This window comes from Anser brachyrhynchus, assembly GCF_964034855.1.
Source record: "Anser brachyrhynchus genome assembly, chromosome: 2".
Taxonomy (NCBI): Eukaryota; Metazoa; Chordata; class Aves; order Anseriformes; family Anatidae; genus Anser; species Anser brachyrhynchus.
This window is the reverse complement of record NC_137695.1, coordinates 91056701-91072445: the sequence shown is the minus strand read 5'-3', so window position 1 is coordinate 91072445 and position 15745 is coordinate 91056701. Positions and strand designations below refer to the sequence as shown.

The following is a 15745-nucleotide window of genomic DNA, read 5'->3' as shown; positions in this document are numbered from 1 at the left end:
AAGCTGAAAAGCTAAATAAGCAATTTTGGTTGAAACCACAAACAAACAAGTGAGCCATGTCTCCGAACCCAAGTCTCTGGCACTGCTTACTCCACAGAGCTGTGTCAGACACATCTTTTGGTTCCTTCACTACAGACTACTGTTCCGCATGCTTTTTGTTTTTTGAATAATTTGAAGGCAAGTATGTATTGAGGACACTGACAGTGAGCTTTGCAAAAGAGTGGGTGTGGTAGAATTGCAAACAGCTAAAAAATTACTGGCGAGACCGCTCCATATCACATCCATGATGTCAATAAACAACAGCTTTGATTAGCACTTTGTTCTGCTGCTTTTCTCCTGGCTCTCGTCAAGAGCATTTCTATTATGATAGTGCTCCTGACAAGCTTCTGTCTGGCTCACCCTTCCTCTGCCTCTGCTATTCTTCAGGGGAACACAAGCTGACTCTCATTATCAGGACATGCTGCTCGTTAGCATTCAGTGGATTACTTCAGCTGTTCAGCTTGTTGCAGAGCAGCTTGAATTATTCCATCTTTGTACTTCAGCTAGTTGGCTTGCTTCTGAAATTGGGGCTGTGAAACCTCTAAATTAGACAGGACCAGGGTTTAAAACCTTAACAAACTACACACACACACTTAGTGGTGAATGCTCTGGCCATGGTATCAATGCCACCAAAAAGAATCAAGAAAGTATAAGATATCTAGATGTGAGGGAAAGGAAATATGAAAACAGAAAACTAGCAACTTAAATTTTGGTGCATTCCCCTTTACTTCAAAACTATCTTCCAGGTAGCATTTGTATGGGAGGGGATGAGGGGAAGATGACAGAAAATAAACTGGTGAGCCCAGTCTCACCAGTTGACTTAGCAGCAAGGAAGTGGTTTAGTGACTATCCTTGTGAAGAGGCATACCAGTGAATCATGTCTTGGACAAGAAGCAAAGATATTTCTTGCCAAGAATGGTTGTACCAGTGAAACCTTCTTTCAGAGTATCAGGTGTTGGAAACAGCAGATTGGGTCAGGTTTTCATTTCCTCTGTATAAGCTTTCAGAAATCACCCATGCTGACATTGGAAACAGCAGAGCACTGTGGACCTCAGAGAAGGAGGTATCTGTCGGGACAGCAAGGAGATGCAGGGCTGTCCACAGAAGTTTTTTAAGTCCCTAGGCTGCACTTAATCCAGTAGCTTTGCAGTTTAGCAGGGGAGATTTTAAAAGCTTCATTGTCTTTTTCCTGTCCCTTTTCTCTCCCATGATTCCTAAAATGTTGCAAGGTCCTTTCTCTTCCGTTTGAATTGCTACCTTCTATTGCTTCTGTTGAAAATAAGGAGAAAACTACATCATGAATGCCCCATTTTGAAAACATTAACCATGAATGCCCCACAATGAAAACAGGAATAAAAACCGGGTGTGAGTGGGCAATCAAGTTGACAGGGGGAGAGAAAATAACTTGTGCCAGCTTGTGCTCCCAACACCCTCCAGCTGTAACCCACACCTTAAAACCTCAGGGAAATTATTCTGCGTCCCCATGCCCCAGCTCACCATCTCCAGCATGGAAATACCACTGGGGTCTTCTGACCCTTTCAGCTGTGAGGGCTCTGCCAGAGGGCCACCACCTGTGCTCGGGCCACCCTGAAGCTGCCGTGCCACCAGGAAGGTGGCCGAGAGGAAGCTGCCGGCACTTACCCCGGCTGGCCCGGCTGCGCGTGCGAACCCCCAGTGCCGTGGTGCTCTCCCCGCCAACACAGGAGGTCTTCAGCACGGCCTTCATGTTCTCGTGCTCTGCAGCATCCTCGGCGTACTGCAGACCCTGGGGCTGGCCCTGGGAGGGGGGTGAGGTGCTGGAGAACTTGCCGGACTGCAGAAGGAAAGAGGATTTGTTGTTTTAACCAAGAAAGCCAGAGTTGAGACTGCAAGTTGCACGGGTGGAAGCCTAAATCCTTGTTCTTGTGGATGGGGTTGGGAGTACAGATAGTCCCCAAAGAGTGCAACAATGGTGGTTCCTCTCCCAGAGCACACACCGTGAGCCAAAATACACCACAATGGCAGCAGGGCACAGGCAAAATCAGAGGAAAAACAGATGCACTAGCTCGAGCTTTGTAATTTTGGTCCCATCTCTGAGAGTGCAAGGTACAAAGCAAAAGCTGGCTTTGAAACCTTTGACCCAGGTTTGGTGTCAGATGTGACATTGAGGGGGACAGCACAAGACCTGACACAAGTAAATTTTTTTTTCCTGTAGCATCACCTTCCTGTGACAAGGCAGGACTGGCAGGGTGGTCTGGGGACAAGACATCTCTCTCCTGCCTCTCTGCATTACTCCACAGAGAACTCTCATGCTGCTCTAAAATGCAGATATGTACAGTAAACTTAAAATACATCACCAGTAATGCTGAAAAAATCCCCAGTCCCAAAACACCCAGCCAAATTATTCCATGGCCAAAACATAAAAAATTGCAGTCAGCAGTTAGCAGAACAAACAAAACCTTAGAGAGATTTTGGAATCTGCCCTCTGCTTCTCCGGCCCACCCGTGACTTCGCTGTCACCACAACAACGCTAACAACAGCGGCCGAGTTAATCGCACGCTCGCAGCGCCCAGGAGTGACAGCTCCGCTGAAAACAGCCCTCTAGAAATGCAGCCAGGTAGATGACGGGAGAAATGGAGGCTTTCTAAGGAGGGCAGGGGTTTGCATCAGTGTGCTGGAAGCAGGAGCCAGGGGCTGCTCTCCTCCTCCAGCCTGCCGTGCTGGTGTTCTCTCCGTTGCTCTCATCTACAGAAGCATTACAGCACATCTGAAATACAGCCCCAGCTGCAGAAAGGACAAGCTCTCACCAGCAAACAGACATCAACAGATAATAATACCCCTTGGTGTTTTCAGTCACATCAGTTATCAGAAACTGAAGTGTTTTTTTTTTCTTTTTTTCCTTTTAATCTTTCTTATTCCTCAGATCCAGCAAAGATAAAGGGAGGTGTGCTGCATTCTGTTCCTCCTCTGCATACTAAACAACATTACTTATTAACTTGATGGTATCAAGCCAGTCAGCTATAGCGATGCAAACCTGCAGAGCCTTTCTTTCAGAGAACAGTAAATTGGAAGAAAAGGCTCAGTCCTACTTTCCGAGCTTTGATCGAGTCCTCCTGGGTTGTTAGACTGCAAACTGAAAATATTTCATCAGGAAATCAGTGACAGGATGATTTTATTCTAACATGATGACTTTTCAGGGTAGGACAGCCAGCTGAGTAGCAAAACACTAATCCCTACAAGGCACTAAGCTAAATATACCAGTGTGATATTTATTTTTGATACCGAGAAGTTTGTTTTATTTTTAAAATATTAGCTTGCAATATTTTGATGTGGAGAGTGTGCAAGTGCTAGAATATCACCTGTGAAATTAAAAGACAAAAATAAATCCAAAAAACAAGAAAACCACCCAAAATTAGAGAGAAACTTCCATGAAAGTACATGCAGTTTTTGCACTAAGAATGCTTATATACAATGGGTTGTAAATGTAATGAGCACCACCTTAGAAAAAAACACAGGATAAAGTATTCACATAACTGTTAGTATTCACACAATAGTTAAACTTTGGCATAAAAAGTCTAATTTCTTTAATTTTCTTTCTGTAGCCTAAGCTATACGGCATAAACCATCAGTAGGGAGAAGCTACATAGCCAGGAAGCTTAATTCCACTTCCTTAGTTTTCAGACATTGGTGTAGATTAATGCCCAAGCCCCAGCCTCTTGAGCAAATGTTGATAGTTCTTAAATTATTTATTCACTCCTTTATTAAATTTCAATATCATCTTCAGGAGCAATTTATGACAGATGTATGAACTAGTCCATGGCTTACCTCTATGGTGACTGAAGTATCTTGTTCACTTTTCATACAGCAAAGATAACCATTACAATTTGCTTTGCATCCCTATATCCTGATGCTTTTGAACACTTTATAAAATAGTTATAGTTGGACACACACGGATTAATAATGACTATGAAATTATCATTGAAATCCTTAGCCCAATGAAACTGATGATCCCCATAACATTCAGATCACTGATATTTTGGGTAGTGGAGCTACTTTGCAGTTTAGCAAACAGACATTGAAGAAAATACATGATGAAATTTAAAATTATTAAGGCCTCAGATCAAGATAGCCCTATTCAAGAAAGGAGGTATGCATATGGTTAAAGCTGACTGCAAAAACACACTCCTAACAATAGAGCCAAAAAGCTATGAGAAAAATGTCATGGTTCATAGTTCCAGTTGAGCAGATGGAGTTGAGCAGTCCATACTATCTGAGTTAGAAATTAAATGTCACAGCACACAGGGGAAATGGGAATGACATGCTCCTTCAAAGAACCATACCTCGGCATCCTCTTCTTCATCAGTCTGCCACCGGAAACAGAGGACAGGGCAGAGAAGGACAAACAGTAAGATTTAGGAAGGACAGCATGGCCAAACCACAACAAAATAAGAGGTAACCATGGTACTGTTTATGCAGTTACAGGAGGCCATAAAAACACAACACATATAAGGAATTAATTCCTTAGACAATCATCTGGCTAATGTCTTTTAATTAATGAGCCACTATCCTATTGTACACAGAACAGACTGTCATTGTCAGTTGGACAGGATTTGAAATAGAATTTCCTGATTTTTCTTGGAGAAATTATGAACTGAGATCATCCCTAAACCATCCCATTTCTCTCCCTTGAGTCATGCTGTGGCTTGCCCACTTTTCACCTTGTGGAAACTGAGAGCACTAGGAAGGACTCTCTCCTTTTTCCAGCTCTGTTCAGAACAGGGAGGTCCTGCTTGCTCTTTCTCCCAGTGCAGAGGTCAGCTTCTTGGCAATTCATTTTCTCTGCACTTATGTGCTTGCTTTAATTCCTTCTTTTAAACTGTTTTTTTTTTTTTTTTTTTTTTTTTAATCTTCAAGTTTCAGTTTAACAGAGGACTAAAATCAAGTGCTGAGCAGTCTCTGAATACACACTACAAGTTTTTCAGTAGCTGGAAATTATAGAAATGCAAGTAACCTTTGTCATTTAGGGCTTTTACCCTCTCTGACAGCAGACATGTAAAATTATCTTGACAGTTACATTACATAAAATGTAATGGGCATATCAAAATATTACTGGATATGGAGTGTTTGTGAATTTGGGAGTTTACAGGGAAGTAGCAAAGTATTTAGAGCTGTGTTCCCAAGTGCCTGGGGAATTCTTCACCATGTACAAAACCCCACATAGATGGTTCCCAGAGTGAAACAGTTTCTCAAGTATCTGGGCTCCTTATTTGCATAATTTTCATTTAGACTGTTTATAAAGTATAAACATACCCTAGAAATTTGATGCATCTTTTTATTTTTTATTTTTTTAAAGTAGCATTCCATCAATTCTATTCCCCTGCCTTGTGTTACTAATATATATTTTTGACCTTATCTCCATCTCAACTGTGATTTCTGTCTGGGATTGATACATTCTGTTCCAGAAACATTCATCATTAAAAATGAAAGCCTGATTTACTTTGGCCCTCAGCTTAGTTTCAGCACAATCTCCATAAGAAGATTAGTTGTGAGAGTGCTGTGCAGCACATTAACATTACTTTTTAAGGATATGTTTTATTCAAAGGGTGAGATGTCTATTTTGCTTTGGACACAGTGGCACTGACAGTAAGACAAGCAGATATTTTGCAGAGGGACCTCAGCAGGTATTTCCCTTTGCATTATGAAAAGATCCATTTGCTTTTTCCACCCCCCGGGGGGTGGGGAGTCACACCATAAAGCAATTCTTCTGAAGGTGGACACTGTTTACATTTTGGCATGAATAAGAAACAGAAAGGAGAAGAAAGGGAAGCAAGAACATGTTTGTATTCTAACCCAAATGCAAACCTATCTAATAAATAAAACGCAGGAGGAGAGCGATTTAAGCTTAAAAATATGCAAAAGGCACTCAGGGAAAGGTACAAGAACAAAATACATACATTACAGACTGCACACCAAACCAAAGTGTGTTATATTATGTTTTCTTCTTTACAGGGAAAGTCTCAGTTCTTGGCCTTCCTGTCCATTTAGTCTACCTAAAAGTGATTTGCAGAGGACTTATCTTAAGGGCAATGTACTCCTCTCTGTTTGCCCCTGCTCATCTCTAGTTTTCACGGCATTACCATTTCTCTTCTCCCTGCTCTGGGTGGAAGGGGCTCACACCCAGAACTGCTGTTTGACACCCAAAGCCACTCAGGAGGAGTGGTTCAAGGTCCCCTACACTATTGCATGTCTGGAGAGATATCTGCCCCCAGTAAATCAGTAAATACAGAGAACAGGACCCAAAGTAGCAAAATAAATTAATCAAACTTTTGTTTCAGGGAGGGAATCTGCTCTCACCCAGCTGTGTACTTTCTGCCTTTCCTTCTTCATTTCATCATTATAAATACACTGAGAAATGTTAATAAATTAGGAAAACTTTAACAGATGTAATATTACCAAAAAGCGCTGGAACAATATTCCTATACTAAATACCTCCTGTCAGCACAAGATGTTAATTTTAAGAAAAAAGGGCTGCTCAGTTCTTCTGTCATCCAATACTGGATGTTGCAGGACAATTTGCAGAGCTTCTCTCTCTCCCTCCCATTTTTCCCTTAGGCTAGCATTCATATGTGGTGGATTTGCCATTTAAAAATATTATTTCTGTTACATAGTAATTTTGGAATTGAAACTCTTAAGTATCATAAAAAGCAGAGCTTCATAAATCTGGGAGACAGATGCTTATACTACCTACTATTATTAAAAATCATTAAAAAGCTCAGACTCATATCTATAATTGCATTTCTTCCCTCTTTTGCCTGCTTGTTATTTTTAGTGTGCCTGAAGTAAGTGACTGCTATCACTAGCTAAAGCCAGATATAAAGTTACACAGACTAGGCAATCTTCCCTGTGAAACTGTGGCAACTTACTGTTCTTCTCTTTTTCCCCTCTGCTCTGTCTCTCTCCTGCAGACAACTTTCACTGAGATTTAAACTGACAGTGCCCAGTCCATTTCAGCTATTAAAGAACACATAAACATAAAGATCTGTGGTAAAAGGCTAAAATAAAGATGGAAATATTCCACATCGTGCCTGTTTCTCATCCCTATTCCCTGCGAGGAGTTGCTGAAGCTGATGAAAGTTCTCCATGTGAGGAGCCAGCAGACTCTCTCCATGCAAAGAGCCAGTACTCCTCTGCCTTCCAAGTCTGCAGGGGGCTGAGGTATACGTGAGATGTACCTTCCTGTCGAGGACTGGGATGGTTCTGGATCACTCCTTTCCTGTTTTTGCTAAAATCCCTCTTTTCTGCCTGAAAACAACGTACTATAAGGTGATGAAAAGGGGATCCTGAGGAAACTTTCAAAAGGATAGTGAAGTAAATATCAAATAATCAAGTAAATAAATATCCTTTTAGGTCACCCAAAGCAGAAAATAAAAGTCTACATGAATATTCTTATTAGCACTACTTTCTATAATGAGTTTCTTTCCAATGTCAAGATCTAAAATTTCTTCTGTTGGTGTTACAATTCTACCTAGTTCAACATACTGTCAGTGCGCTACTGATATACTTTCCCTCTCCAATGCATTCAAATACGAAAGAGTAAGAAAATCAGAAGCAGGCACAAAGCCCAGCCACCAGAATGCTACAATAAAACTCCTCTTTTTCATCTTTCTTCACACACAAATATCTTCCATCCTGCTGACTTGGAAGCTCACTTTGAGGTAGATATTACTGCAAAGTCAAAGGAAGCTGTGACAAACAGCCTGATGCAACTTTATTTCTGTTTTACCAGGTACTGCAATCAAACAAAATGTAAATGAGGCCATAACTACTGGGCTATAGATGAAGAGTTGTAGTTAAGTCCTGAAATAACCATATGGCCATAGGAAGAACTCTCTTAAAGAACATCCTTATAAGGGACTTTCAAAGAATGCTTTTTTTTTTCCCCCTCCAAATGGATTTTTTAAAGACCATTATATAATTATTAAATAGCAGTAGGCAAAAAATGTTCCCTTTCTGTGGACCTGAAAGATTTAGGTGGAATACCAGCTGTCAGATGGCATTTAATTCTTGTCAAATCTCAACACCGTCTTGAACTGAACAAATGACATTTCCCAATAGTATTTGTTTCTGGGAGAGGCCCAACTACCTCTTTTCTTACATTTTCAGCAAACAACCATTATCCTGGCCTTGCTCATCACTGATCTACCTATCAACCCTCATCCTTTTTCTTGATTTAAAGGGTCCCTTCTCTCTGCTTCCTGAATCCAGGTTCCAAGGGTCACATTTCCCTTTTCTCTCACATTTCCTGCAGGAATAGGACTTAGAGAAGCTTCTCAGTCATGCCACGGCCAATTCTCCCAGACAAGTAAGACAGAAACACTATGCCATATACTAGGAAAACAGGAACTCCTTCACATCTTTGTACTGTTTAAACTAGTAAAAAGTATTCAAGCTACCTCAGGAAACAAAAATTTTAATTTACCAGTCTCTCTGGTTAACGCTATCTTTTAGGTCCTCTAGAATATTGCAGAAAATCAGGGAAGCAATTGAATAAAATAATGTCAGTTCTTCAGCGGTAGTTTTGAAAATTTGCCTGACTATATTATATCCTTCAAGTAAAATCACAGCCCCTTCCTTTACCTGAAGTTAGACCAAGAGGAAAATGTTTTGAGATAACACAGGTTTAACATTCACTGTAAATGGGGCAGATATCCAGATTTAAAGAGGGTATTGCCAGGAAAGACCTACAAATGACATTGAGTTAATGAATTAATAACAATCTCAATTTATATCAATCTCAATACATACAAATTTTTCAACTTAAGTTGCAGGACTCATAAAACTGAAATCAGCTTAGGACTTTTCATGCTAAAGGTAGGGACAGCTTCATATGCAATGATTTACTCTCATCTAATCGAGACTCCAGATTTGGATTTTGAGACAGATGGAAACTTTTATTAAGTACTGGCACTTCTTAAAACTTTATTTGGATTGAGTCAAACTACATCAACTTAAAAAAAAAAAAAAAGATTAAAAAGTCAAGAGGATTTTAAAGCTTACTATGCTCAGAAAACTAATCTTATTTTAATTTATTGGAATGCAGGAATACTATCAGCAAAGTTTGAAGGATAGCACCTACTGTGAACATAAATGTGTCAGCTCTTTCAGAACCCCAAAGTTTCTGTTCCCATAAAATAGGCTGCTTTGTGCTTTAAAGGTAACTAGAAAATATCCATGAGTGTGCATACACAGATATCTATACACATTAAAATATGTAAAATACTAAGATTAAAGAGTGTATATTAAAATATTCAAAGAAAAAAGTTTTTAAATTCACTTGTAACCACTTAAATGGTTACAACGTTTCATCATTTGTGATGTGCTGATGTCCTCAACTAGCAGCCTAATTTTCCAGTATTTTATTTTCTTTTTATATTCTTTTCTGATTACGTATGCACAGATTCCAGTGTCCACCAGAGATTCTTCGCATTGTCTGTGCAACACAGAGATGCTCTTTCTGGATGCATAATCTTGGTTTGTTCTCATTCTATAAATTAGTATGAAGAAAAATATATCCATACTCAAGGACTTGCAAGTTTTGTCTTTTAGAAGAACAGAGGCCACTATTTACAGTAGAATAACTCCCTAATAATGAAGATAAAGATTAACAACAATTCATATAAGACATTCAGTGAAAGATTGTTTTAAAAATTGGTGCTGTGGGACGTATATTTTGCCACTTACATCTGTGATCATTTTCCCTCTGGTCTTGTTTCTTTCCCTGTGGTTAGCTCGTTTCTGTTTTTGCTGCAGGACTCGTTCCCTGGTGGTGCGGTATTCCAGAGCAAATTCACTAATAATTTTGCAGAACTTATTGATGTTGACTTCGCGTATTGCATACGGAGGATGGCCCATAAATAACAAGAATGAGTGAAACCTGGAAAACAATGTGTTAATGAATGCAAAGGGGAAAAATCTTTATTCATCATTTCTAGGAAAAACAAAACCAAACAAAACATTTCACTGCATCCATTTATTACTTTATTAACTCCTGTAATTTCTTTTGTACTACAAAATTTTCATGGATTTTTTGCATAACATTGCCATGGTTTATAATTAAAAACATGAAAGTCTAGCCTATGATAACTTCATCCCAGTCCATTTTCCCAGGCTGATGAAGGAGATAAGATGCTTATGGAACTCTATCTACTTTATATGATTAATTTGGAATGTGAATGACCAATTTCATTTCAGTTATAGAAAAAAAATATTTATTAAGTTTCAATCCTATTTATTTGTATTAAGCAACTTCAAAGAGGCTGCTAGGATGTTGGGGAAAGTCTAGACAAGAAGAATGCAGATTTACAGGCTAGCAAACACAAGAAGAAAAGAATTTCTCGTTCACAAAAATGACCATAAAATTATATTATCTTCCAAGTAATTTATTTTGGGAAACTCTCAATTCACAGTTTTACTGCTTCTGTGGCATTCAGAGCTTCCACAGTATTTGCAACTTTTACTATTTTAGTATTTAGTATTTGCAACTTTTACTATTGCTTCTATTTTGCATGAGCAACAATAGCACACTGAGTGTTTAAAAATGCATGTGGATCTCTTTTAACAGCATCCATATCCTCGATGATAAAAGTTTTCCCAATCCTAGAAAGATGCATTTAAAGAGATACATTTTTGGAAAAGTCTACAGAAGTTCTGCAGCACTTAATAGGAAAAAGTTAGCATTTTTCTTACTCATACAATGCATACGATAAACACAACAGTAAATTGGCGAATTCACTTCCCTTCTCCTGCAATTGGGATTTCTGCTTAATCATAGCATGAAAAAGAGATCATTATGAAAACAGAAGAAGAACTGAATTAACTTCCCAGTTGTATATCCACAAATTTGGGATCATTTGGAATGCAGATCCTAATTTTGACCAAAGTAATATGGAAATTCTTCAGAAGTTGGAAAATCTCTCAACATTTCATTAATAAACTGAAGAAACATAGCTAAATTAATCCGATGGCTTAAACTCATATGGCTAAATTTGTGTATGTAAAAAAAAAAAAGTTTAGGTTTATGCAGAATTATCATGAGTAAGTACATTTCAGAACACTGCAATTAGGGCTAATTTCATTGGATGAAACTAAATCCAACGGCAAGTCCTAAAGAAAGGAATCTTAAATCTGCCTCCTACTGTTTAGGCATAAAAAAAGTAGTCATAGATCTTGCAGACAGGGGTGGTGCTGCTTACAAAACTAATTGTACAAGACTCCTTTCAGCTTCCATGTATGACAAATTTATCATTAGAACTTCAATATTTTGCCACGGCATATTCTTGTTAACCAGACAGCAAGCCAATCCCTCTAAAAAGTATTCAGGGAAGGACAGACAATATAGCAACTTAGTCACAAAAATGCTAGCTTTAAGGGGTTAGGAGTTCAAAGGCCCAATTATTGCAACATGGGAACAAATGATTGCCTGGATTATTCATTCTTTTTATTGGAAACACAGAAACTTCTTTGAGTGAGGATATTTCTTGAACAGGCGTGAATGAGAACATATGCACCATATACATCCTGGTAGACGTACTTGCTGCAATGTGTACCTATGCACACTTAAAAAAACCCATATATATATTATGTCATAATTTATAATTTTAGCAAAGTACATATCATCAAGAGAGTACTGTCACCAGTTTAATTCTGTACCTGTTAATTATTCTTCTATGAACAATCTTCAGGATTATGATTCTTTCTGCACAGTCCTTCAGGAACTCAGACATCTTTTGCTTTAGAGTTGGCTTCATCTCATGCTTTGCTATAGCCTTAAGGTGATCCCATGATGCTTTGCACCTTCTTTCCATCTGACACAAGTTTTCCTGGAGTTGTTCAAAGTCAACCTTTAAAAGAGAAAATAATAGAAAATATAACACTTTAATCAAAAATGCTATGACAGTATCTTTGGATATCTGAACAGCACAACTCATGTATAAGTCAGGGTCACTGTAGTGGCAGAACAATATTAATTCACATTATTAATTACTGCGAAATAATTAAGAAATGTCTCTTTCTGTTTTACTTTGTCTATGTCTCTCTGTTTATTTTGTCTTAAGACGCCAAAGACCTGAAGAAAGGACAATAAAATACTGTGATGTGCTTTTTCCCTTGATAAAATCTTCATAGCTACACCAAGCAATTGCATGACCCAATTATTTTTGTTGAGGCAACAAAAACTTTCTCTCACTTTTCCTTAATCCTTTTCTCTACTACTCATAGCTTTTTATACCACGCTTGCTGCTCACTGTAGTATCCAGCCAACACTTTGCCAATTTAGGAAGCACTTGGATATATTCCCTAGCTGTGCACTGACTTGTTAATAGATGGTCTACTTCTAATCACAACATTCATGGGCCAGGATTTTTCAAATCTCTATTCAAAGTACGTGTAATTTAGTGATTTCAGTAGTAACTTTCATCCCTTGATACACATTATGATTTTTTTAACAAGATTATATGATGGTTTTGAAAATCCATCAACACAGTTAAAATAAATTATTGCATCCTACAGTAATGTTCATCAGGACAGAAGCCAACACATTCAACAGAAGGTGAAAGAGAGGTTCTCCTTTACTCATCAACCAAAAAAGGTTTTCAAATCATAGTAGTCTAGAGAAGGTATTTAGGATATGTTATTACCAACTGGACAAAGTGCTTTAACTACCTTTCCACAGCACGTAAGTATATGAACACAACAAAGGAGAAAAGTAAAACTACCCAGCATGTTCTAAAACTCTAAGAAAGGAAAAATTCTGTTTATAATACCACTTCACAGTTCAGATGAATTCAAGCAATAAAACACAGATTTAGCCGTCAGATTCCAAACACAGTAGTTTGCGATGTTATGATCCAGTACTCCAGTTAATTCCTTAATGCTAAATAAAAATCAGTGACAGAGACAGGTTTTAGTTCACCGCAGCATGAGTGACTGTGCTTGAATGGAGGTGAATTTTCCTATCTATGCTAAAAGCTATTAATGGCTGCAAAAGAAATGAGCCTTGGATACCAGCTATTCCAGTTCTGGAGAGTTTTGGATTAAAATCTTTTCAGATAAGATCAATATCTAATGGAATTAAGTCTCAACATATTTTTTCTTCTTTTTATTTTAAGTCCAAAATTCCTGATATTAGTTCCAACCTCACTTGGTTATGTATCACACAGAATGAAGTTTTCAGCTGTATGCAGTACCCGCTGTTGAGACCTATGCTAAGTATAGCCATGAGAAGTGCATTATGATTAAAAACCTCCTGATATTTATTGTATTTGGTCTTGCCATGATTTATAAAGTGGTGACTTTTTCTCTTCATGAGGAAATAAAACCATACTTTGATCCATTCTGCTATTCAAAAAAGCCCTGGAGGTAGAGCAGCTGTGGGGTTTTTGTTTTCTTTAGCATATCAATGCATATGCTTTTAAAAATAAAAATAAAAATAAAAAAAGTCCCTTCCAGGTCAGTATTTTTATTGTTGATGATAAACACACTGCTGCTCTCCATAGATGGTATATCTAAAGCACACATGAGAAAAGCAGCTTTAGAGTACTACCTGCATGACATTTCAAATGCCATTTTTCTCTTCACTGTGAATCCAAATGCGGCATGGACAATGAATAAACTTTTATTTTATTCTGAGCAGCATCAATCTGATCAGTATGTGACCAACAAGCCTCTCTATTTTATGCACATTTCTATCATAAAACAGCAGGTACACTTGATCAGTGGAAAATATAAGTTAAGTACAAATCCTTTTGCAAAACAATACTTTAGCCTCACCTTAACAGACCATGAAAAATCAGCGCAGTGGTCCAAACCTAGATCAGTAATTGTACACAACTTTTTAAAAGCAATCACAGTGTTCAGCAATATCATTGTAATTTTCTTTTTCTTGTCATTTTAGCTATTATTGTTGTTCTGTTTGGGGTGCCTTCTAACAATGAAAGGATTACAAATACAAATACCTTATAATAGCAATAAATGATCACAGGGACATGTAGTTTGTAGTTTGATTCAATTTTTGTTCATTTTTTCTTGAAGGGAAAGATGCACTAATTCTTGCCTGCAGCTGTGACTAAGAAGGAATTTAGGTGAGCTTCGCATCACGTTGCGGCTCCAGGAGACCTCAGAACACGAGGTGGTCAGACAAGAAATGCTGTGGTATTATTTTATGAGTATGCTTCGCTGAATAAAAGGAAACAGTAATCTGAAATAGCCTTTACAGCTTTCTCCTTGGACAGCAGCATACGATGTTGTGCCCAGCCCCCAGGATTTTGAGGAAGGTGGAAACACCTTCTTCTTCCTCCACAACTCACTACACACATATGCAAAAGAGATGAAGCTTGCTGGTCTTACTTACTGTTATCTTCTGCTAAAACTTTAAAAAGAAATCTATTTTTTATCTCAGGAGAAAGAAACAGTGGTCTTAGGCTGTTACGCAAAATAAAAATGACTCTTCTTTCAGACACTGGATAATGTTTATTTTCATTTATAAATTTAGAAAAAACAACTTTCTAAATGCTTGTAGGATATATTTGATATGTTCCTCCTTTCTCCTGCTGTGTTCCTCTCCATTTACAATTGTGAGAACAGGTCCTGAGAGATCAGGTTGTTTTCCTTCAGAGTTTCTTCATCTGGAATGTGCTCTGCACACGTTCCCTTTTCCAGCTAAATCTCCTCTATTCTCTGGGCTAAGCTTGCTGCTACAGAGAGTACAAAACTGTACTAAAATCAACGATGCTACACCAGATTACACTATTCCTCTATTTATATTCAGCCCTTGTAAAGGGTCAAAAACTTTACACCTGGATCAAAGAAATAGCAAACAAAAACCAACCAACCAAACAAAACAACATGAAAGAAATAAGTGAAGGGAAACTGGTAAAACTGAGGTTTTTGCTTGAAAAGCACTTCTTTTCAAAATCGCTGTAAATTATCCTAAGTTGTATTTTGAAGGCCAGTGCATAACTTGTTATGCAGCCTCAGTAACTTCGTATAAGTTTTCTATTGTTTGCTACTACATTTATCATTTATTGCTACAGCTTGTTTCTTTTAGCGGTGAACAAATCCAGACATTTTCTAAGCAAGACCTGTTTCTCTGCATTTTTATTCTCTCCACAAAGTGCTTTGAATAGAATACTGATACCATCCCAATGACAAATGTTGCCTTAAATTCACAATAAAATGGCAACTATTTTATCACGGGTACTAGAAAGATGCACATAATCATAGACAAAATCTTTCTTTCTTCAAAGTTCAAGATAGTTTTTACAGTGGACCACAGCCGAGCTTGAGCTGTTTATAATTTAGGGTCAGACCGTTCATTCTCACATTATTACAGGGATGAGTTCTGGCAGGGAACATGAAATCTTCCTCTTTTCCTGAGCTGGTTCAGTGCCAAAGGAAATTCTGAGAATTGCTCCTTGCAAATACACTGTCATCTGAGTGCAGCGACCTTCTGTGGCGTACATTCAAAACTCTGTCTACTCCAGTATTTCCACACTGGCATGCTTCACTGAATGTCACAAGAATTATCCCAAGACCAACATCAGCGCAACTTGCACCCTGTTGGTCACATTGTAAGTGAAGTAGATGCCAGGTCTCAAAACCAAAGTATAAAGGAGTTTCTGTTCATGTATTTCTGGTTCTAGGGTAAGAGTTGGCATCCTGCCAGAATAAT

At 38.2% G+C, this 15745-nt stretch overlaps 1 protein-coding gene across 9 annotated transcripts in view; it reads right to left on the bottom strand.

The window, feature by feature from the left end:
- Nucleotides 1–15745, bottom strand: part of FHOD3 (formin homology 2 domain containing 3) — a 415825-nt gene that overhangs the window by 21085 nt on the left and 378995 nt on the right. For 6 of the 9 annotated variants that reach the window (XM_080583589.1, XM_080583581.1, XM_080583585.1 and 3 more), the window contains 4 exons: nucleotides 11728–11918; nucleotides 9760–9952; nucleotides 4359–4382; nucleotides 1681–1852 (listed from right to left, as the gene is read on the bottom strand). In XM_080583589.1, coding sequence (XP_080439715.1) covers nucleotides 1681–1852; nucleotides 4359–4382; nucleotides 9760–9952; nucleotides 11728–11918 — 580 coding nt within the window. The remainder of the gene's footprint in view (nucleotides 1–1680; nucleotides 1853–4358; nucleotides 4383–9759; nucleotides 9953–11727; nucleotides 11919–15745) is intronic. The other 3 variants (XM_080583582.1, XM_080583584.1, XM_080583588.1) reach the window with 1 other exon arrangement.